Here is a 24,569-nt window from a genome sequence, read left to right as displayed (position 1 = left end):
TTTCCCAACACTAATTTCATTGTTCTTGATTACCAGGGAACAGAAGTTGTAGAAGGCATAGTTCTTGATTTCCAGGGAACAGAAGTTGTAGAAGGCATGGTGCTAAACTCGCCTCCACGTAAAGAAAACTTGAATGACAAAGCCTTCTTATATATGAAAAGTCTAAGGTTGCTTAAAATTTCTAATGTGCACCTTCCTACAGGCCTCAATTTTCTTTCTAATAAGTTAAGAATGATGGAGTGGCATGATTATCCTTTGAAATTCATGCCGATCAGTTTTCAACCGGACAATCTTGTTGAACTCATCATGCCTCGCAGCCACATTGAGGAATTACCAGAGGGACTTACTGTAAGTTTTCCATTAATGCATGCTAGTGTTGCTTTTTTATTTATTTTTAAAATGCGGATTAAGTTCTTGACTACTTAATTTCCAATATCTATTTATTATAGCAGAACTTGGCCAAGTTAAGACTCCTGGATCTTAGCGACTCTAAAGTCTTAGTCAAGACTCCTAACTTCATCGGATGCCCAAATCTGGAGAGGCTGATTTTTCAAGGATGTACAAGTTTGTATGAGCTTCACCCATCTGTCGGAGCTCTCAATAAGCTAACTTTGTTAAATCTGAAAGATTGCAGAAGTCTTACTGGCCTCCCTTGCGAAATAAACTTGAAATCTCTTAAAATTTTTATTCTATCTGGCTGTTCAAGTCTCAAGAAGTTTTCAGAGATTGGAACTAATATGACAAGCTTGTCAGAGCTGTATTTAGATGGGATTGCTGTGGAAGAATTGCCGTCATCACTCGAGCGTTTGACTGGCATGACAGTCTTGAGTCTTCAAGGTTGCAAAAACCTTTCAAGTTTTCCAAGTGTCAATTTGCCGTCTCTGAAAACTCTCAATCTATCGGGATTTAAGGTTCAACCACCTAAATCCTGGCTTTCGCACGGATTCTCCCTCGTCCGTGCTGCACGTGCTTTTTTCCAAGGTTGCTTCCCTATCCGAGAGGCCATCAACCTGTTGTTGCCTAGGTTAAGATTTATTGCATCTCTAAATCTAGCTGACCGCAATTTATGGGACGGAGGACTCCCCGATGATCTTAGTGGCTTATCCTCGTTGCAGGAACTGGATTTGAGCAAAAACAACTTTACACGCCTGCCTGATAGTATTTCTCAGCTTTCTAAGCTTAATTCTCTTGCGTTGAATGATTGTAGCAGGCTTCAATCATTGCCAGACCTTCCGTTAAGTGTAGGATATGTAAGGGCAAGAAGATGTCCTTTATTGGAAAAGTATTCAAATCAGGATGTTGCATGGACTTCGGGTGAGACAGGGTTCACTATGGTTGTTTGTGACAACAAGGAGGATGACCAAATTGCACTCATCCGCATCCCGATCTTACCATACGATGACTTCGATCCATCCTTAGAAAGATTTGTTGAGGTATCTCTCTCGCACTCGCAACACAATGTCACAAACACCCGCGTTGAACATCTTTTTTATGCTTATGCATTTTAATATTTTACAGGGTGAAATTCAGCAAAATAAGTGCTTCTGCGACTTTTCAAATTCAACTGAAACTCCAGAGTGGTTCAGCCATCAGAGCCCTGGGTCATCTGTAACAATTCCGCTACCTTCTGATCTGCGTGATGATAGTAGTTGGATAGGGATTGCTTTGTTTACTAGTGTTGTAATCCTTGAAAATTTGAACAATGTTTCTTCTGCTCAGGATGATGAAGTTTCTATTGACTTTATTTGTAGATCAGACATAATTGAAGTTTCACGAATAAATTGTCTCTTAAACGTCACTGGATATCTACCTGTACCCCTTTTCCATGCTAGTTCATTTGGATTGAAGATACTTATTCCAGCCGGGATACTTAAAGACCATTTAAAGGATTGCAGTTGCATTAGGGCTTTTATTAGGAGCAAGTGCACTTATTTCGAGATCAAAACTTGTGGTGCGCGTGTACTGTACGAGCAAGATCTGGTAAAGGTTATACGAGCTAGTGGCAAGATGTAGCAAATATCTAGATGGTGTCAGGTCTCGCCCCCTATTCCATCACTTAACTTCATATTTCTGTATCTCTTTTTATCTCTCTCACACAACACAAACACGTGCGTTGAACATCATTGTAATTATGTATTTTAATATTTTACAGGAAGAAGTTCAGCAAAATAAATGCTTTTTAGAGTTATCAAATTCAACTGAAATTCCAGAGTGGTTCAGCCATCAGAACCTTGGGTCATCTATAAGAATGCCACTACCTTTGGATCTGCATGATAATAGTAGTTGGCTAGGGATTGCTCTGTTTGCTGTCTTTGTAGTCCATAAAAATTTGAACAGTCAGGATTATAAAATTTTTATCGAATTTAATTGTAAACCAGACATGGTTGAAGGTCCTGTAGATAGATGTACCTTGGGCCTTGACATCTCTGAATTCGTACCTGAACCCCTTCGCCATGATGGTTCATTTAGTTTTAAGTTATTTGTTCAAGCTTGGCTACTTAGAGACCTTCTAAAGGAATGCAGTTGGATTAGCACTTTGATTACGAGTGACAGCCCTTATATCAAGATCAAGATGTGTGGTGCCGGTGTAGTTTACAAGCAAGATCTGGAAAAGTTTGTACAAGCTGAAGGCAAGATCAATCAAAGATCCAAATGCCAGATGGATAAGGTGGAATCTAGTCAGTCCAACGACCGGCTTAAAGGAAAGCTAATGTCATTGCTTTTAAGAGTGTATCAGGTCTCCCCTATTCTTCACTGAACACTATATTCCTATATTTATTTTTGTCTCACTCATTTGAACTATTTTTTAATTCATTTTATTTTACAGGGAGACTTGGCTCGAAACCATAAATATGATTATGTCTTTCCTCATACGACAGTCCCAGACTGGTTCAGTAATCGAAATTTTTGTTCCGACATAAGAATTAGACTCCCCCCCAATTTGCAGTGTGATGGGAGATGGATGGGAATCGCTGTGTGTGCTTATTATACTGTCCACAAGCAACCAGCAATTTCTGGTGACAATAAGAATTTAACAAGTTTTCTCAACTTTTATAATCCTTTAATTAGCCATCGAGTTCACCTCACTCGTCACAAGGTCATTCAGGAATCTAAAGACATTTTTGTTGAGTCATCCCATCGAATTTTGGTATTTTATATACCCCACGTGTTACTTCGGCTGAAAGAGTGCCAACATATCGGGGCTTCATTTGAGCACAATAAACCAGATGTGCAGGTTAAAGAGTGTGGACTCCGCCTTGTATACGAGCAAGATGTTGAAAAGTTTGTGCAAACATTAGCCCAGTGCATGTTAGAAAGTCCAGATGCCTATCATGAGTGTTTTTATCAAAATTTGTTACATCAAGTTGAGGAAAGAGTGGCAAGCAAAGATTTTGGTTTCTCTTCCTCACTGCAAAGGTATTTTAACTGGGAACAATTTTTTATTAACCTGAATTTCTAAGATGTTGAATATCTAAGATATGTTCTTTGATACCTGCAGGATGCCTCAACCCATGCCCATCCTTCAACCAAGTATTGAAAATATAGCAGAGGGCTGTACCTCTTCGGAAACAAGTCCGAGCTCTTTTATTGGTTTTCTCGCAACAGCTAGGAAAGAGCAATGTGCAAGTATTATGTCAAGTGAATCTTTGATCAAAGCACGTTTAGAGGTTCTCTCTCTTTCTCTCTCTATCAAGAAAGTTAACCTTAGTATCATAGCATACATACAGAGGATAAACAAGACACAATTTAGTCTTTTCTGCTCACAACTAAAATTATTATAGTTGCTAATGGTAAAATACATAATAAGCTTAGAATTCATAGATACATTTAAAACATCGATATGGATAATCTAGTCAAGGTTAATTTGTCATTTTTTACATTGCCTCCTTCAAATTAAGTTTCTAATGAAAATACTATATGCAGATGCCATCATTTTGAAGTTATCCTCATAATTGAATGGTTCATAGGAGTAGAATTACCGTAGTATTAGTACCCCTTTTAAAATGTGCTTGAGACCTACTTTATAAGCTTCATTCACTTGGCCAAAAAAAAAAAAAAGTTTATGTAGAATCAACTTTCTAAGTGTCTTCACCTTCACGTACTTGGATGATCAATGCACCATTTGAGTCCGTCTTTGTAAAGGGAACATTCCTAAGCTATTCAGACATCAATTAATTTTTGTTTTTTTGAGTAATCTAAGCCATTCAGATTTATGATCATAGTTTTGAACACCATCCTTGAGTGTCAATAAACTTTCTATTCGTGAGAAATCATTAACTTCACAGCACGTCCTATAAAAACAATGTGAATTTATAATTTAGCAATATTACTAGACATATGAACTGATACAAACTCTAACAAACAAATTATATCGTATTTGGAAACCAAAATTTGCAAATATTATTGGAAAGCAAAAGTATATTGAAACTTCAAGGAATCAAGAATTTCCATCTTGTCAAGGTAAATCAAGTAAAAGAGTATTTGCTCTATGTATGAACAGAATCTTTTATAAAAAAAATTTTCCTCAATCACTTCTACTTTCTTTAACTACATAAGTCTAGAAATTTCATTTACTGCAAAAACAATTGACCAACTTGTATTTTTCATTAAAAACAACTTTCAGCATTTCAACTTCTGGATTTCGATTGTACTAGAACCTGACAAGCAACGTTTATCAACCTTAATTCTTAACAACTTAAATATTCCTTCAATAAAATTGAATCGATTATTTTTTGATGTGTTTTCAGTTACAGTATTAACTGTCACCCCCACATGCCGTATATTTCTAGAGCCAATTTTTTCTGTCAACATATTTATAGGATATATATATATATATATATATATATATAGTACAAGTTGTATTATTCTCTCTCTGAAACTCTGTTCTTTCAGAATATCTTTTTAGCTAAACAGGGGTTTTAGACCAACAATTAAGTATCATTATAAATAATAAAGACTGTACAACTTGTTCACTCATTGAATCAAATCGGTCACAAATATTCTCTTAAATATTTTTCACAATTATTGATGTGCTAAGTTGTAATTGAAATAACAACCCTTTCACATAGGTATGACATTACTGATCATAACATACCATCTCATCAGTCGTGAAAAGGATTTTAAGAATTTTTGTGTTTTTAGACTTTTTGTTAAATTACTAATATATTAGTAGATTTTAGTTAGCTCAAATTGCTCAACTAATAATATTTTTTGTTGTTAAATAAGGGAAATGAGTTCGAATTTAGCCTACACCAAAAGGGAACTCATTGGTGTATGGTCAAAGAATAATAACCATTTACAGATTTCAAATACCATTGTATCTAAAAAAAAATAAGAAAAACTTTGATCACGCCTGATATAAATTTCTGCCATGTTTTCCAAAAAAACTTCGATGAGGGTGAAATTTTCCATTGCTGTTTTGCTGAGCGTGAAATCCCACAGTGGTTTTGTTGCAAAAAAAAGCGGTCAGTGGAACTCCGGCTATCTCCAGAATTTGTTAATGATCCTGATTGGATGGGATTTGCACTATGTGGTCTTTTCTTATTTAATAGGCATCCAACTGCAGTTCGACAGAGTCTGGGTTCAAAACAAGCTGTAGCGTTCCCATTCTGCTGTTTTTTCCAGACCAGCTCTTGTCATTCGCGTTTAGTATGCAATGGATTATTGAATATCAACAACGAATTAGTTACATTAAATCAACGTGCATTCATTTGGGTAATGTTCATCCCACGTACAACGCATGCACATTTTTGGAGTCAAAGTACTGAGGTCAAATTCTGGCTTAACAGCTCAGTTCCAGATTTGTCTGTAGAGAGTTTTGGGATCAATCTTGTATTCCGGCATAACATGGAAGAGTTAAGGCAAATACTGGTGCAATGCTCTGCCCCATTTGATAGCTTCCTTGACTCCTGCAATCCCTGGGAATTCTGCGATATATGGGATAATCATCCTGAGGTATTCATTGGAACAAAGAACTCTTATGAGGAACTACACCCCCAAAGGTTATTCATTTCTCAGGAGGAGACTAGTGTAACTGCTCAATATTCTTATGAGGAGGACTCGTACCCTCACAATTGTTTCCGGGTAAGAATTCTTAACTATTTGTGCAAATTTAATTAATTCTATGAAATATATATAGTCGTCTGTGTTGGAAGTTGGTGGCCTTTAGAACTCTCACTTCCAAACACTGACGTCAAGGATCCTGGATTTAAATTTCTATTAAGCAGTATATAACTATATATATATATATATATATGTATGTATGTATGTATGTATATGTGTGTGTATATATATATATATATATATTAATTTATCAAATTTGAAGCTCTTTATTAAAAAATAAAATATAAAAATCATGCATGGCTTCCCTCCAAAGGAAAATTATTGTGTACTCCCGAAATACCACAAATGCATACTCTCTCATCTCACATGAATGGTGGGTTCCACTAATTAAATTCATAATGGATCCACCATTTATGTGAGAGGAGGGAGTACGTATTTATGGTACTCCGGGAGTACCTAATAATTTTTTCTCTCGAAAATTAGAAATGAGATCTTAAACCAAAAAACTCAAAAATTAAAGTGATCACCTAAGAGGTTAGTAACATCCTAAAACAAAACAACAACAAAATCCATTTTTACTAACCCAAAAAAACATCTCATATATATATATATATATATATAAACTCCACTAAGAAAAAAAGTAAATAACTTCACCACAAGAAAAAAAGAAAAAAGAAGAAGCTATTTTGCAACAAAGCTATTGCAACAAAGAGAGCAATAGACATACAAATATGGGTATATTACTTTTTGTTGCAATAGAGATTTAAAAATACTAATATATTGCAACAAATTTATATTTGTTGCAATAAGTTGCAATAAATTTGTTGCATTAGAATTATTCTCTCCCGCGTTTTATTTTTCCCAATTTTTCAATTTTCCACAGTTACATTCCCCTTTTCCTTCTATCTCACAAAATCAAAAGATTCAAAACTTGAGTTTGTACACTATGGGTTTTTAATGGTGGATTGGATTTTCAGGTTTAAAGCTAGGTTAAAAACCCTGATCCCAAATGGCAGTGGCCTCCATGGCCAAGAGCTCTAAGCTCTATCACCATGGCCGAACCTAAGCTCTCTTCCTTCTCTCTCTATCTCGCATTATCTCTTGATCTCTCTTCAGCTTAGACCCAAAGCTCCATGGCTATGGACCACTACTCTTCGGTGGTGATTCTCTTTGTTTCCCTTCTCTTGGCCCTCCACACCCCGCCCCCCTCTCTATCGCGCTTTCTCATTCTAATCACAGTGGTGAGGTTTTGGGTATGGTTATTTGCAGATTCAAGGTTTGGCTATAGACCTATAGTTGTTGATTCTGCATGGAACTGTATAGTCCCACATTGACAAGATGTGTATATGGAAGTGATTTGGTACATATCAATATTACTTAAGACTAACTACTCATATGAATTTTTACATTTTTGTTTCGTATTGATTGTGATGTGAGCTCTCTGAACTGCTTGTATGGGATGTATATAATCGCCTTTTGATTTTTGAAAAAAATCCTATTTCATTTCTTTCTAATGATGTTTTTGAAAAGTTAACGTCATTGATTAATTCAAGGCATTTGTTTCGTATAAGTTTTTGAAAAAAAAAAATCCTATTTTTTCTATATGTTTCTTATAACACTTCGATTGTTTCATTTTAGGATCCAAAAGTAAATTGTTGTAGTGGTCTTTTCTTTCACCATTAGTAGGAAGACCTTACAATTGAGTATCATTATTAACTAAATATTTCCTATATCAATGCAGAAAATTCTCAATTACTATAATTGAATCATGAATTTAGTGAGCATGTAGTTATTGTTATCTATTTTGGATCCTCAAGAGGCATATAAATATTTTTTAGATTATTAAGACTTCACAAATCATGAAAAAATACTCTTAAAAATGAAATTTCACTGTTATGAGCATAATGTAGTTCGACATTTAAATTTCAAAAAATTATTAATTTTTAAAAATCATGTCAATGACTAATATGGACTATGAAATCAATAGCCTAATAATTTGCTTATAAAGTGAGTATACTTACACTATCTCTCTCAGGTTCTATTGCAATTTTGGAGTTGTAGACACCCCATATAGGAGCATGTACATTTTCAATAATGAATAATGTCTTTCGCAACAAAATGGAATTTAATTTTCAAATAATTTCTTTGATTTTTTATATTAAAAGGGAAATTGCTACAAAATTTAGTAAAAACTAATATCGTACATGCTTTTTGGGATATAAAAGCCATTGAGTTCCATTTTAATGGATCATATATGATTGAGTTGAAATATTAAAAAACACTTATTTTGTATCTTTTATTTTGTTAATGCTTAATAAATGATAGTTTTATTTTTCATTTATTAATTTAGCTTGGAATTTTAGTGTATTTTTTATTCTTAAATGGTCAAAAAAAATATTCATGTTTTGCCCACACATAAAATCTCAGTTTCGGCTTTGATTCACATAACACTAAATGAAGAAACTCACATTCACACGAAGAGGAAGAAAACTTTTAACTACTCTTTTTTTTTTCCTCTTATTTCACTCTTGGTTCAGAATGAAATAATGCATGGGATATATATAGTTATATACTACACCATGCAACCTTTAATTATCTCAATTACATATATTATATGAACTCCCCACATTTATAAGTATTAGGATCCTCTTCATTTTACAATCAATTTCTTGTTATAATTAAATATTACAAATATAGAGGTATATCCAATACTACATTTAGGATTTTACATGACATAACATTTTGTACACTATTGTATTCAAGAAATAAAATTTTAACTTGAAAATGAACTCTTTGTTCCCATTTATAAACTCTCCACGTGACATCAACAGACTTCTCACAGGAATTCACTATATTATTGTCAAATATTAAAAAGCTTAATTAAACAATTTTAACTTCTAACAGTCTTCTCTCTGTCTTCCTCTAATTGAACACTGTATTTCTGTTTTGTATCTATTTTGTAGTACTTTCATCCATCCACTTTATATAATTCTTGTTTCCCAACAAGAAGAACTCCAAGGTGGTTTAATCATCATTGTCGTCTTGGGCACTCGGTGACAATTGAGATACCCCCAAATTTGTACGAAGACAACAATTGGTTGGGGCTCGCTCTATATGCTTCTATTTTAATCCCCAGGGATCAAGAAAATGCAGTTTCAGCAAATTCATCTCACTTTCTATATTGTCAATTCCAAACGAGTAAAGCTAGTCTAGACAATCAAATCCTTGTTTGCCGCACCACTGATGAAGAAAACAACTGGTTACATCTATTCTTTGGACTCATTTGGATATCTTATATACCTAGTGAGGCCTTGAAGGATATGCTGCGTCAATGTGGCCACATTAAGGCTTCGTTTGTTAGTGATTGGCCAAGCGTGATGGTGCAAAAATGTGGGCTTCGTCTTTTGTACCAGCATGATCTGTCACAGTTTGAGCAACAACTAAAACATTGCAATGCTTCCATTTCTGCACATCGGGATTTCATATGTCAATTTAGCGGTAGTGGCACGATACAAGAGGAAGGATGGACGACGCATATGCCTAAAATTCCTAACGAAGTTGTATCTCCTCTCAATAAATATGACCAGCTGGTAAGAAATTATGAGTACTTTCTTTGTTTCAAACACACCATTAACTTCCCCCTCTATGTCCTATAGTTTTATTTATTTTACAGGGTGGGCACTCTGAATATTCATTTTGTTTTCCCCCAGTGGAAATTTTACATCGTTTCAATTATCATAGTAATGAGCCATCAGTGAAAATTGATATATCCACTACTTTTTTCAATGACAACAAATGGATGGGACTTGTTTTGTGTGCTTATTTTTCAAGCGATAAGCATCAAACTGCAATTATTGAAGATCCTTCATCGATTTCTCACCATCTTATTTGTATTTTGGAAACGGACCTAGTTGGTCCAGAGCTAGGAATCTATGTCCACCGCACCAGTAAAAAAGATTTTACGTGGCTAGATATTGAGGGTGGATTTCTTTGGCTGTGCTATATTCCATATTGTCCGTTTCTAGATAAGTTCAATGAATGCAGTTGCATCAAGGCTTCAATTATAAGCGATTGGCCAGGTATCATTGTGCAAAAATGTGGGCTTAGTATCTACCATAAGGGTGATGATTGGTTTCAGAAAATAATAGATCATTGCATTATGGAAAACCAACATGAATCTCAATATTTCAACGATCAATTAACAGCTCGTTATAAAGTGAAAATTAGTAGAGCTACGAATCAGCTCTCCCAAAGCCACTTACCGGTAATTAATAAATTATGACTTTGCTTTACCTCAAACCTAATATTTCCTCTCCCTTTCTTTAACTTCTCACTCTCACTTATTAAACACAATATTTCTGTTTCACAGGGCTTTGATGGATCCTGTGACTATAATTCTTGTTGCCCTCCAATTGAAATTCCGCGTTGGTTCAACATTCGAAGTGACAAGTCCCACGTGACAGGCAGACTAACTCGAAAATTGCATGATAGATGTACTTGGCTGGGCGTTGCTCTATGTGCAGTTTTTTTCGTTACAGAGGATGTGGCTGGTCTCAATGACGTTATGGATTCAATATCTTCTTGCAAACTTATTTGTCACTTGAAAGCAAGTAATGGCTTGAGTGTGAAACCTCGCCATATCCATTGGCCAACTAAAGAAAATCTCATGATGTCAGTGCTAGGTGGTGGATTCACTTGGCTGACCTACATACCACGTGGGTCGTTTCCTGATTGGCTATATGATTGTGCCTCCATCAAGTTTTCATTTAAGACAAATATCCATTACTTGAAGGTGCAGAATTGTGGCCTTTGTCCATTGTACCAGCATTCGGTGGAAGAGTTCAAGAACTGCATGAAGTCCGAGTCTGAGTTTTTGGGCATCCTTGATCAAAAGAAGACTGAGAATATAAATAGAAAAATTTGGTCTGGGATTCAGAATGTAATCCGCAAAACTGACACACTGGTAATTAATAACTATGTCTCAAACAAGATATTCCATATCCCTCTCTTTAATTTCTCTCACTGTCACCCATAAAACACAATATTTCTGTTTCACAGGGCCGTGATCAATGCATTTTCTATAATTCCCGTTTGCCTTCAAGTGAATTTTTGGAGTGGTTCAGTCATCGGAGCGATGAGCCCCGGCTGAAAATCCCTCTACCTCCAAATTTGTACAATGATAGTACTTGGATGGGTTTGGTTCTATGTGCTTATTTTGCTATAGATGAGAATCCAACTACCCACTTTGACATTCTGGATTCAGATATTACTTATGGCCTTGTATATCATTTGCAAACCAATGTTGGTAGTGTGAGACCTCTTGTCGCTTATCACCTGACTAAAGAAAATCTCGTGATGTTACAGCAAGGTGGATGCATTCTGCTATCCTATGAAGGGCGTGGGTCATTTCAAAATTGTCTGAATCAAGTGAGCTGCATTAAGGCTTCATTTAGAGCTGACTGCCCAGGTTTGAAGGTGGAGAAATGTGGCCTTCGTCTTTTGTACCATTATGATTTGGAAGAGTTTGAGCAAACAATAAGCCATAGCATGAACTCCTCGTTGGATGGTTGGAATATCATCTGTCAAGGAACATCTAGTAGAACCTCCAGCTCTATCGGAAGGAGTCTAATTTTGGAAATCTGAGGGGACCCATTGATCCTAAAGTCAAGGGCAAGCCAGTTCTGGAAGAATAATCTCTCTTATTGGGCTCTTCCTTCTGAACTTATTGGTAAGTCATCCTCCATCTAATTTTCAATTTTAACCTTATACCAAAGAACTGATAATCTTTACTACGCAGAAAAATAAGATGGAAAACATTCTTTGAGACAATGGGAAATTGTTTCTCAAAAGAGAAAATCCATGGACAAAAAAAAAAAAAAAAATTGATAAAACATTTTCACATTGACTAACGTGGCAGATTGTTAGTGATTGGTTAAAAAAATAATGTCAATGGTGGGTAAGGATAAAAACCAATAAAAGCTTAGTAACTCATTTTGAAACCATGAATTGCTTGGACTGTGCAACAACTGTGTTTTTTTATTTTTATTTTTATTATGTGATTATGTGAAGATATAATTTTACCATGTTTTAAGTTGGACTTACCTCAACCTTATCTTTTTTCTTTTTTTTTTTAATAATTTATATTTCAAACCCTATTGTTTAGGAGTAATTTTAAACTAATCCTACACTTTTCAAAAATTTCAATTTAAACTATGCTTGTTCAAAAGGTTTCAATTAACCCTTCCATTATTTTCCAAACATCATCGATGAAAAGGACGTTTTGATATGTAATTCAGTGAAATGGTGTAGTTTTCTATCAGCAGCGTTAATAGGAAAATAATGGATGGGCTTATTTGAAACCGTTTAAAAATGATAAGAGTTTAATTTTGTCTACTTGTACAGGGTTGAGCTTGGAGTGAAAGGGACTGTTCTAAGGCTAATCTAATTGATCCATCTGACCAAACCTATCTGATCCAAAGCATTGAGGACTGTTTTGAATGAATGGGTCAGTTGAAATTGGGTATGGAGGTTCAAAAAATAATTTGGGTGGCTGGGCAGGTGGCGAGTTTAATAGAGTTCCTAGGTTCTTGATTATGTAAATTTGTCAGTAAATGTGTAACATTGGTAGTATATTTATGTTTTCAGTTGATGTAAATTTGTGTAATTTTTTTGTCTTTTTGATGAGATTTATAAATTTAAATGTCTTTTTTTGTTAAGAGTAAATTTGCAGAGAAGTGAAGGTGAGCTTTCTAGAAGCATTGATATTAAATAGACCTGTGAATATCATAAAAAGCATCAATTTTTTTTTTTCTATTTATGTTGTTGAGTCTAAAGTGCTCAACCTAGCACAGTAGGTTATGCCAATTATTTATTTATTTTTTTAATCCTTCTGTTCAATTTGAATTTCTATTATATAACATTTGGGTTTTATTTATGTTCAATCAATTTCAAATTGTGATTTAAGAATGGCAGAGAGGAAATTTTATATAAGCTGATATTGTGCATTTCCCACTGCAATCAGGAGTACTTGTCCACCCTCTCTTGGTTAGTGATCAATCCTCCACGTCTTGGCTAGAGATTTTAATTTTATAGATACTGTTGATTGCAAGTGCATAACAAGCTGTTACAGATCCAATGAGCTTAGTATTCATGCTTTGCAGTTTCTGTAGTAATTTCCCTTCCCAATAGCGGGCAGTGACACTAATACTACTTACATAAAGAGAATTATTGAATATGGCTTCTTCCATGTTCATTGAGCTTATCTGGAATGTGCTCTCTTGCAGATTTTCCCAATTCATGTGAAGGGGGCTGGTGAACTGGTTTAGTGCTTAGGCAGTTTCCTTTACATTCAATTTTCTTACGAAATGGAGTTCTTCATAATGTAAGGAAAAATTTTCCCTTAGCACCAAACGAATGTATTGTCAGTCTGCATTTTTTTACAACTGACATTGTCACTCCTATGTTTGATTTTCTTTTCCAGACTTTTTTCATCTACCCTGCATAGAATCCAAGAGGGGGAAAAGGCTACAAATATTTGAACCGACAATAGCTGGAGATACTAGACCATTGGATTATATTTTGGCTCAAGTATCATCTTTATTTGGTGCTGAGAATTCAAGTTCAAACACGGCAAGAAGAATTTAAACCATCTGTTTTATTAACAAATTATTTGGGCACCAAGTAGATTAAATTTATGGGCAAAAGAAGGGAAGATGAAATGAAAATTATTTGTGGGTTGGACAATAGACAGCAGAGACAATTTTTAACAAGCATAATATGTGTACTTGTGCTCATGTAAAAGAACACAGGGATTACTACTTCTATCCAATTATTGCAGAGTTTTCTGTTATACTCTCGCATTGCAAGCCAGAAATAAATTTTTTTGCACAGTAAGTCTAATATAATAGTTTGCTAAATGCTATGACCACCTGATGCATGAGTTGCTAGCTTTGAAAGTTTAACGGAAAGTTGAAATTAAAAGAAATTCAATTAAATAATAATGTAGGTTTTTTGGTCATAGTAAATTAGCAATGTACAAAACCAGTTCTAATATTCAAGAACTAGTATGGTTTGGTCGTTGATTGAGGCTTTGGGTGGAAAAAAGGCAGGGGAATATACAGGGACACAGGGTTCAACAGTTGATTGTGGCTTTGGAAAGCAAACTAGAGATCTTTGGCTCCATTCTTTCTGGCTAAAGGCACATGACTTGCGGCTGCGGGTGATCAGGTGTATAATCAGATCAAAATAAAGTTTTTATTTCATGTAAATAATATTAGTAAGTAATTGTTTGAGCAAACCAAATTTTATTAAGTTTGGTCTCTTATATGTTCCGCATGTGGCTTGAAGTGAAACTCGAGGAATTATAATTCGAAATCCGACTTCATGGATTAAATGGCTCACCTAAGAGGACTTTATGTCGTAATGCAAGTAACAATGAAAAATGAAAAATATAGACACTACAACTGTGACAAAGTGCTGAGATATTTAATCCAAGTTATTTCAAAATTCTAATGCCATTGATTCAAAAAGTCATGCAACAGTACAAGGCTTTTATCAAAAGCCTAAGGGCTATTCATTTGTACAATCTTTTTTATCGAGGGGGGTCCTAAAAATAGAATATGAACACATTTCTCTCCCAAATTTCTGGCCTGTACAGACAAAATAGGCTTCCATCTATTTATCATGGTAATCTTGAATGTCTCCCAGTTAAAAGTTTCTGAATAGTTTTGCTACTAATAATTTAGGTTTCCTCCAACTCTCAACCCATCCTTGATTAACCTTTAGATACCTAGTTCAAATCCTCAAAAGAGAGTGGGTCTCTAAGACCTCACCTCAGGAGGTATTAGGTTTTCAACTAAGTTTATGATTACTAAATATTCTAGAAAAATGTCTCATAGTATAGGTTTTTATTTTTCAAGAAAAAAAAATTGCTATATCAAAAATGTTTTGTTTGGACTTTGGATTAGATTATTTAAAAAAAAAATCAAGGGATTTTGAAGAATGACTATTAGTATAAATTACTTTATATAAATTTAACAACACCGTTTTATACAAAATAAAAAACCAATATATGTATATGATGAAGTGGATTTTGGAGATTTACTCAAATAAAAACACAAGATAATTAGTTAAATCAATGCTACATTTTAATAAAGCTCAAATATTTCCATAATTTTTCATCAATTAAAATAATTGGAATTTCATTCTCTATTCAAATTATATTTCAATCTAAATTTAAAAACTAAAATTTTCTAATTTATTTAAATTAACCACAGGAATTGAATATTAAACAAGTTAGGAAAAGAATAACAGACAAAAAATCTTGTATTTCAATGACATTGCTTGATCTCCTTAAGAGAACAAAGGCTAATTTTTTTTTTTTTTTTTTTAATTTAAAAGAAGGAAAAAAAAAACCAAAAAAAAAAAAAACAAGAGGGGGCCAGGAGTACAGGACCAGTAAAAACAATACCAAAAGCACCCGACTTGAAGGCCCACTTTCTGCAGGAATGGGCTGCTTCATAGGCTTCTTGTAAAGAAAAGAATTCAAAGAAGCTTAGAGAGAGTAAAGAAGACTCTGATTGAAAACTGTATATTGATTATGAAGAATGAGTTTACATAAATAACTACTCTTCCTTTACAGAGAAAGCAAAGAAGCGGGAAATTAGGAATTACCTAACTAATTTCCTAACTAATTACACTGTGTAACTGCTTAAGGCTTCAACCAATAGATGAGTGACAACTGGCTCTTTAAGTAACTGAATCTGCCTCGCTTCTTCTCACGCGTGAGCTATGTGGGCTGCGTGTCTTCATTAAACTAAACGCTGCCGTTTCCTTCACTGCCTTATTTCTAACTGCAAGGCAACTTAGTGTCGTTTTCTTCTCATCTTGTTCAGCCTCTTTGTCGTTTAACCTTTGAATACCTTGCTGCTGTGTTACTTCAACACTTCTCTAGAGGCCCAACTAAAACGGCAGTGAGAGAATCTCTTGTTATATCTGTAGCAACTATAATAACTGGTCTCCGAGCTTAGCTTCATTGAAGGAAGGACTAATGGGAAAATCAATTTCTTTCTTTTTTTTCTTTTTCAATGGGAAAAGACGGTAATAAAAAGAGGCATAACAGAATGGTTCATAAAATGTTTTACTCAATATAGTTAATACAGTTATTACCAATAATATGCTATAATAAACCACCTTAGAAAGGTGCAATTCATTACTTTCTATGATCAGAAACAAAAACAAAAGTACAGCGAAAATATTTTGAATGCAGGTTGTCTTCTGGACAAAACTCTGCTTCCAGGCAACATTAAGAGTGTTGGTTGCGTTCTAGAAAATGCCATGAAAAATATATTTTTTATTACTTTCTCACATTTTCTCATCTCTCAAGAACATATATAATAAAAATAAGAAATTTTTAGATTTAAAAAAAAAAAAAAATCGTGATCGTTATGGTGGTGGCAGTGGCCGGTGGCCACCTATCACTTGTGGTAGTTGGCCATTGGAGACTGGGGACGTTAGTGGGGGTAGTGGTTGGGTGGCAAACATGTGAGGTGTGGTGTGGGGGGTGGAGGTTCAATTGATAAGTTTTGAGTGAGACAGAAAATAGTTTATGGAAAATTAAACATTAAACCAATTTTCGTTATAAGTACTTTTATTTTACAGTCAATTGGAAAACAATTTTCGGTTGATCAACATTTTTTGTCACCCCCAAACACTTGTAAATGCAGAAAATATTTTCCAGAAATCAATTTCCATAAAACCAAACACAACCTTACACTTAAATCTATAATCTATTGGTATTTTGCACTTAAAGTTACTTTGGAGATAGGCTTATTTGATCTATAATCTATTGGTAATTTTTGGTATTTTACCATCTTGAAATTGAATAATTGAGCTAGTGGTTTATTTACACGTATATATGTTGTGTTCTTCCTCTCCGATTTTCAGTGTTTTTGGTCATTGGGAGCTTTTATTTGCTTGCAAATTGGGGTGGCCTGTTTGTGTACATTGTAGTGTCACCAGCTGTGAATTTCTCTTTTCATTCATTCTGTTTGATTTGAATTTCTATTATAAATTTTTTTGATTTTATGTTCAATTCAAATTTCATATTATGAATTAGGAGTCCATGTCAACTTGTTCTTGTCTTGGCTAGAGATACGGTTGATTCCATGTGCATTAAAATTTGTAGAAGTTTGCTTCGATAATTATTCTTCTAAAACGTTGTTTTGACAAACTGTTATAGATTCAATGAGCTTGGTATTCATGCTTTGCAATTTTTATAATCATGATTGTAATAGGTTCCCCTTCCCTAGGGGCATAGCCAGGAATAATTACTTGGAGGGACTGGGTTGTAGTAAATATATACTAAATATAATAAAGTTTTACCTCAAACATAATATTTTCTCTTCCTATCTTTAATTTCTCACAGACTTATTAAACACAATATTTTTGTTTTACAGGACTTTGATCCATCCCAAGATTATAATTCTTGCTTCCCACAAAAGGAAATTCCACATTGATTCAACATTTAGAGTGGTGAGACCCATGTGAGATTCTGTCTTACTCGAAAATTGTATAATAACACTACTTGGATGGGAGTTGCTCTATGTGCCCTTTTTTCAGTTGCAAAGGATGTAGCTAATGTCAATGACATTATGGATTCAAAATCTTCTTCCAAACTTATTTGTCAATTGAAAGCAAGTAATGGGCCGAATGATTTGAGTGTGAAACCTCGCCATATCTGTTGGCCAACTAAAGAAGATCTCATGGTGTCACTGCAAATGTTAAAAAAAAAAATTTGGGTTTTACACCAAGTTAGGATTGGAGGGGTAAAACTTGGATTTTACACCACATCCTTATAGAATTTAATCTCTCATGTCATAAACGTGTAATTCATATATATACATAATAATAGATCTTCCAAAAGGCAAATAAGAGATTTGTAAAAATTAATCAATCATGTCTAACCATATTTAATCTTTGATTCTCTCAAACCTTAAGTATATAATTAGATCAAATTTATGAAAATTATCTTAAACAAAAGGCAACAAACACACAGAGTCTATTCAATTTAATGGAAAAAAATAGAGAAAATAAATACATACCTTAAGCTTATGGGTACAGTAGTTGAGCAAAGGGAAAAATTACATCAAAAAGCCTTAGGTAAGAGAAGGAAAGAATACACCAAAATTTATATGAACAATACAATAAAATTCAAGTTGTTAACTTGTTGGATTTATTGAAGCTAACGTGTATTCCATAAAATAAAAATAAAAAATAAAGATGGTGTTTACATCCAAAAAAATTTGTCAAACTTCAATGTGAGGGCCCAAATTTTATTATAGAGTATACAATATGATGTAACTTCTTATAATATATGGGTCATACTCAAATCTTTTTTTTTTTTTTTGGGTCCTATTCATTTCATATGTGGGTTCCACTCGTTTTGAATGGAAAAAGTCACAGTACCAACACACCACATGCTGCCTCTTATTTATTTATTTAACAAAATGACAAATTTTTACCACAATTATATTATGTATCACATTATGAACAAGTGTCTATCACTTTCACATACATGATTCACCTACCGCTTACAATTGACTTACTATGTCAACAATTATGACACAAATTATAGCATTTTACGGGGGTCTTTGAATTGTTTTTATAAACATATACTGGCTATCTAAGGAAAGGCATGGTGGCCTTGTGGGATCCACCGCATACCTTTAGTGTGATAATCATTTCATAAGTATAAGTGTTTGTGGGGTGTGGGAGGTAAGGACCGGAATTCAAGTCTTTAGGAAGGAGGTTCACACATATATACACTTAGATTAAGTTAAAGTAAAAATTCTATTTTGTATCAAAAAATCAGGATAAAAGACGACGTAGTAGAAGAGTGTCTTTGCAAAACACTTGCACACAGCGACCAATCTCTTTCTACTCTTTTGCCTTACTGCAATCACTTCCCTTGACCTCTCTCCCAAACTTCTTCCTACTAAGAAGAAATCATGGTTGGAGCCTTGGTGGGTGCAATCGTTGGATCATTGCTCTCTGTATCCCTTAAGGCGGCTTATGACAAGTTGACTTCTCCAGAGGTTGCCAACTACTTCAAGCGAAAGAACAATGATTTATTGCTGACAAAATTGAAGATGCTGCTGAATTCTGCTGATGCAGTACTCATTGATGCGGAGGAGAAGCAAATTACAAACTCAGTCGTGAAAAAGTGGCTGGACGATCTCAGAGATGCTGTTTATGTTGCGGATGACCTCCTGGATGACATAGGCACTGAAGCCTTAGTAGCTGAATTTTCGGATGATAATGAGGTACGTAAATTCTTATCTGATACATTTAATTCGTTTGACAATCGGATAAAATCAGATCTGAAAAAAATCTTTGAAAGGTTAGAAAATGCTATGAAAGAAAAGGATGTCCTTGGTCTGAAAGCGTTTGCTGGTGAATTACCACCACGATAATTAACAACTACTTGTCCCGAAGAATATGGTCTATATGGTAGAGATATTGATAAGCAGGAGATATTTAAGAAGTTGGTATCAGATGGTAATGTTAGTGGGGATGGGATTAGTGTTATTCCTATAGTGGGCATGGCTGGGGTTGGTAAAACAACCCTTGCTCGACTTGTATACAACGACAACAGAATTAAGAAAAATTTTGATATCAAAGCATGGGTTTGTGTTTCTGAAAAAATTGATAATTTCATAATAGCAAAAACTATTCTTGAAGAAGTCACTTTATCCAATTGCGACATTCAAAACTTAAATCTGTTGCAAATTAAAATAAGTGAGAGTTTAGCAGGGAAGAGATTTCTCCTTGTTTTAGATGATGTTTGGAATGAAAATTATGTTGCTTGGGATGAGTTGGTCAGAGTTTTTAGATGTGAGGCAAAAAAAAATTAAGATAATTGTCACAACACGCAGTGAAAAGGTTGCATCAATTATCTGTCATTTTCCACCTCATCATCTAAAACAATTGTCAGATGAAGGATGTTGGTTGTTATTTGAAATACATGCATTTAAAAATGGGAAATCTAGTGAATATCAAGACCTCTAAGTAATTGGTAGAGAAATTGTCCATAAGTGTAAAGGCTTACCTTTAGCTGCAAAAACACTTTGGGGTTTTTTGCGCTCAAAACAAGACCAAAGAGAGCGGAAAAGGATTTTAGAGAGTGATATATGGGATCTATCAGAAGGTGAAAGTGGTATCCTTTCAGCTCTAAGATTAAGTTTTCGTTATCTCTCATCACATTTGAAGCAATGTTTTGCTTATTGTTCGATATTTCCAAAGGATTATGAATTTTCAAAGGAAGAATTAGTTTTGTTGTGGATGGCAGAAGATTTATTGTAGCCATCCAAAGGAAATGTGAAGATGGAAGAATTAGGTGAACAATACTTTGATGATCTAGTATCAAGATCATTTTTTCAACAATCAAGTAACAACCAATCATGTTTCATAATGCATAACCTTGTTAATGACTTGGCAAAATCTATATTTGGGGAATTTTGTTTTAGGTTGGACATCAACGATTTATCTGAAATGACAAAAAAGACACGTCATTTGTCATATTTTACAACTGAATTTGATTCCTTAGGGAAATTTGAGGTGTCTTATAAAGCCGAGGGTTTGCGGACCTTCTTGGGACTAAAATCATCATTTGAGCTGTCTTCACCATCAAATAAGATAACACTGATGGTGACAGATGGTTTGCTGCAAAAATTTCAGTGTTTACGGGTGTTATCATTTTTTACCTATAAAAACATAATGGTGCTTAAATCTATTGATAATTTGAAACATCTACGTTATTTGAATCTTAGTAGCACTAACATCCAAGACTTACCTGATTCTGTGTGTAGATTGTATAATTTGCAAACCTTGTTATTGTGGGAATATCGATTCCTTGAAAACTTGCCAATCAACATGGTAAGCCTAGTAAACCTACGGTACCTTGATATAAGTGGAACTGTTTTGAATGAGATGCCATTACAGATGGGTCAATTAAGAAGCCTCCAAAAATTAAATTCTTTTGTTGTGGGAAAAGACAGCAGGTCTAGCATTAAAGAATTGGGGAAGCTTTGACATCTTTCTGGAATATTGCCTATATCAAACTTGGAAAATGTCCTTTCCAGTGAAGATGCCAAGGAGGTTAATTTGAAGGATAAAAAGTACTTGTCAGAGTTGGAGTTGCAATGGGGACGGGGCCATATCATCTCCCAGGATGGAAATGAAATAGATGTGCTGAAGCATTTGTGTCATCATACAAACTTGAAATCTCTCACCATCCGATGTTATTATGGTAAAACATTTCCAAATTGGTTAGGAGATACTTCATTCTCTAATATGGTGTCCCTGAAGCTTTGTGATTGTGAGTGTTGCTTGGCCTTACCTCCACTTGGAAGTCTACCTGTCCTGAAGAAACTCTCAATTGAAGGCTTTAATGACGTGGTAAATGTGGATAAAGAGTTCTATAGGAATGACTCCATTACAACTACGCCATTCAAATCCCTCGAAACATTAACATTTAAAACGATGCCAAAGTGGAAAGAATGGGCCACATTTGAAGGTGACATTTTCTCTACTCTTCGAGAACTTCACATTATCAACTGTCCCGTGCTAATTGGGAATCTACCCAAAACCCTTCCCTCTTTAACTGTACTTGAAATTACAAATTGTAAGCCGCTTGTTGCTTCACTTTCTAGTTTTATGGCTCTCCGTGAATTGCACTTGACAGACTGTGATAAGGTGCAATTGAGGAAAGTACCAACTAGTCTCCAAAGTCTCACAATTGGAGGATGCCATACACCTCTCCCAATGGGTGGTCTACCCGGTACATTAAAATCACTTGTAATCTCTGGGATATTACAATTGTCAAGGGATTATAGCTCTCCATCAGTTGAAACCTTGAAAGTAAAGAAGGGCCCTGGTTTGCTCTGGTCTTTACCACTAGAGTTATTCCCAAAGCTCAAACGAGTTGAAATGTTGGACTGTGAACATCTTCAATCTCTTTCCACATTGGAGCAATCTTGCCAGAGTCTTACTTCTCTTACTTGTTTGGAAATCAAAAATTGCCGTAATTTTGTGTCCTTTCCTCGCAGTGGACTTTGCGCCCCAAATTTAAGAAAGATTGAAGTTTCTGATTGCCAAAAGTTAAAGTCACTACCTGATAGTATGGCTTTGATATTGATTCGGTGTCCAGAACTCGAATCAGTTGCTGGCTGCAGTTTTAATTTTGTTTGTTATTACCAAGAATCCTTATTCAAAGAATTTGCTTTTTATATTATTTTATTTTATTTTTAAATGGGCTTGCATTTGTTTCGGGGAGCATAAATTAAAATCTCAGACAAAATTTATTTTATAAATAACTCATATTGTGTATTTTTCAAAAGATTATTTGTCTATTCATCAAACTTAATAACTCCTAGCCATAAAATAGCGTCATCAATATTTTAAAATCTTTTGTAACAAATCATTTTGTTTCATCTTAATTTTTTTTATTTTTTTTATGAGAAGCTTGAAAAAAAAATGATAATACAATTAATGAAAATGGACAAATAAAAATGACTGCATCAATTTGAGACTTAAAAAAGGCCTACAAACACACAGCTAACTCAAACTAGCAATCAACCGTGTTTTACATATAGAGAGGAAAAAAAGAAGATTTTTTCTTCAATTTAAGTTCTAATCAATAAGAAAATCAATGGCTATTAGTTATTGGATTTTTTTCATGATAATGTTTTGTTGTAGAAATATTAAAATTGGGTTTTATAATATTTAGGCTTGTTTATGTTGATAAAGACATCACATGGCTTAACTCTACATGCCATATACCATGTTTTATGATAGCACAATTTTAGTTTTGGTTGGATTATTTATATTTTTTTAAAAGAAAATAAAATTATAGGAAAACTTCAAAACATCGAGAAAGTATATATATATATATATATATATTTATTTTTTTTTTTCTAATTGTAGAAGTTAATATATTTTTGGTATACCTATATCGAGATGTTAAATGCTATTCTACCCAAGACCTTGGAGAGAGAGAGAAGAAAAAAAGAAGAAGCACTATATCATGCTAATTAACAAAAAAATTAATGACCTATGCGATTTTCACATGGCGGTATATGCTCATTTCCTTGCCTTTCTTTTGCAGGGTCACTTTCTGTTGTCAATGACAAGTGCCTTACCCTTCGCAGTCAATTTCATGCCACTGCTAGTTTGATCCTTTAGCATTGTGTACAAGCTCTTATGGGTCTGTTTGGATTGACCTTATTTTTGCTGAAACTGAAAACTGAAATTGAAAACACTGTAGCAAAATAATTTTTAAATGTGTAAATAGTGCCGTGAGATCTATTTTTAATGAAAAAATTGCTGAAAAGTGGAATTTGTGGCTCCGTAAATAGTACACAGGTGCACTGTTTACGTTGGAAAAGTCAACCTTTGTGGCTACTGTTCATGAACAGTAGCCATATTACTCCTTGAAACGCGTGAAAAAAAAAATTGAAAAACACAAACGCCCAATCCAAATGAATACTATATGTCTTTAAGTCATATACAGTTCATCCTTGTTTAAACCCCAAAAAAAAAAAAAAAAATTTACTCTCATTCTTTCGGAGCTGCTTTGGCTTCATCAAACATTCACTGCATTTCTACTTTGGACTTTTGATATACAAGACAAAGACCTTTAAGGAATGATTAACCCAAGGTGGGACATTTTTTCAAGAATATGTATTTGATGATTAACAATTTTTTTTTGTAAGTTTTAGACTATTTTAAGTAATTATTGGGATTTGACGTGGGCAATATGGTGTGCTATTTAATCTCAGGTAGACACTGGGGCAGTTGAAAGCTATGCTACTTCAAAAACTTCCTACATATCAGTTGAAACACACGACTTGTGTGTGGAGAGGGACTTGCTCAAGCTGTCTTTGAGATTTCAAAACTTGTGGTGAATTGGAATATGTATAGTCCTCTCCAGTGGACAGGATGCTGCTTTTGGTTCTTTCTTCTATTCCTAACTTGAGAGAGCATAAATGGTTCAGCTCTTGACTGCTCTTGCTGTCCTCACCAGTTGGAACTGTCAAACTTAAACACCCTCTCTTACTGCCATAAATTTTATTGTCCTATGGTGAGGCATTGCAGCCAGATTGCTCAGGTGCTTGTTCAATGACAAATCAAGGCCAATTTCAAGGCACTCTCATGTCATTACCAGCAATTACTAATCTATATATTACTAAAAGTTAAAGCGTAGCGTTTAATGCCGCTGCTCTCACATTGCGTCACATCAGCTGCCACGTCATTCTTTTTTTTCTTTTCTTTTTTAAAATATAATTTGTCCTACAATTTTAAAATGATTTTTACAATTTTCAGCCCTATAAATGCAGCCCACTATTATTTATTTACTTCCACTATCACCCTATAATAAATCTGTATAATTAATCCAGCCCGCCTCTTATTTATTTAGTTCTACTATCAAGCCCAACCCAAAACCTTTT

General features: G+C 34.3%; 3 protein-coding genes across 8 annotated transcripts in view; all 3 read left to right on the top strand.

Annotated features, from left to right (window-relative positions):
* Positions 1–3,668, top strand: part of LOC126698178 (TMV resistance protein N-like) — a 124,534-nt gene extending 120,866 nt beyond the window's left edge. Inside the window, exons 3-8 of one of the 4 annotated variants that reach the window (XM_050395207.1) lie at positions 76–348; positions 450–1,433; positions 1,519–2,034; positions 2,153–2,737; positions 2,828–3,417; positions 3,500–3,668. In XM_050395207.1, coding sequence (XP_050251164.1) covers positions 76–348; positions 450–1,433; positions 1,519–2,013 — 1,752 coding nt within the window. In that variant the 3' untranslated portion in view covers positions 2,014–2,034; positions 2,153–2,737; positions 2,828–3,417; positions 3,500–3,668. Of the gene's footprint in view, positions 1–36; positions 349–449; positions 1,434–1,518; positions 2,035–2,152; positions 2,738–2,827; positions 3,418–3,499 lie in introns of all 4 variants that reach the window. The other 3 variants (XM_050395206.1, XM_050395205.1, XM_050395208.1) reach the window with 3 other exon arrangements.
* A 1,691-nt stretch (positions 3,669–5,359) lies between these two features.
* LOC126699467 (uncharacterized) lies at positions 5,360–13,914 on the top strand. Of its 3 annotated transcripts, XM_050397304.1 has the most exons (8): positions 5,360–6,084; positions 9,027–9,653; positions 9,737–10,327; positions 10,433–11,026; positions 11,122–11,791; positions 13,028–13,107; positions 13,347–13,444; positions 13,544–13,914. In XM_050397304.1, the coding sequence occupies exons 1-5, from the start codon at positions 5,515–5,517 to the stop codon at positions 11,704–11,706; spliced, it is 2,967 nt and encodes a 988-aa protein (XP_050253261.1). In that variant the 5' UTR covers positions 5,360–5,514; the 3' UTR covers positions 11,707–11,791; positions 13,028–13,107; positions 13,347–13,444; positions 13,544–13,914. The 3 variants fall into 3 exon arrangements, with proteins under 3 accessions (XP_050253261.1, XP_050253262.1, XP_050253260.1); XM_050397305.1 differs by lacking the exon at positions 13,028–13,107; XM_050397303.1 differs by lacking the exons at positions 13,028–13,107; positions 13,347–13,444; positions 13,544–13,914 and adding an exon at positions 12,466–12,872.
* Positions 13,915–19,070: 5,156 nt separating this feature from the next.
* Positions 19,071–23,304, top strand: LOC126700614 (putative disease resistance RPP13-like protein 1). Its single transcript, XM_050398833.1, has 3 exons — positions 19,071–19,462; positions 21,204–22,294; positions 23,228–23,304. Exons 1-3 carry the CDS (start codon positions 19,071–19,073, stop codon positions 23,302–23,304), a joined length of 1,560 nt encoding a protein of 519 aa, XP_050254790.1.
* Positions 23,305–24,569: the final 1,265 nt, after the last annotated feature.

This window comes from Quercus robur, chromosome 9 (genome assembly GCF_932294415.1).
Source record: "Quercus robur chromosome 9, dhQueRobu3.1, whole genome shotgun sequence".
Lineage (NCBI taxonomy): Eukaryota > Viridiplantae > Streptophyta > Magnoliopsida > Fagales > Fagaceae > Quercus > Quercus robur.
The sequence above is the reverse complement of the archived record's forward strand: the minus strand, read 5'-3'. Positions and strand labels throughout refer to the sequence as shown.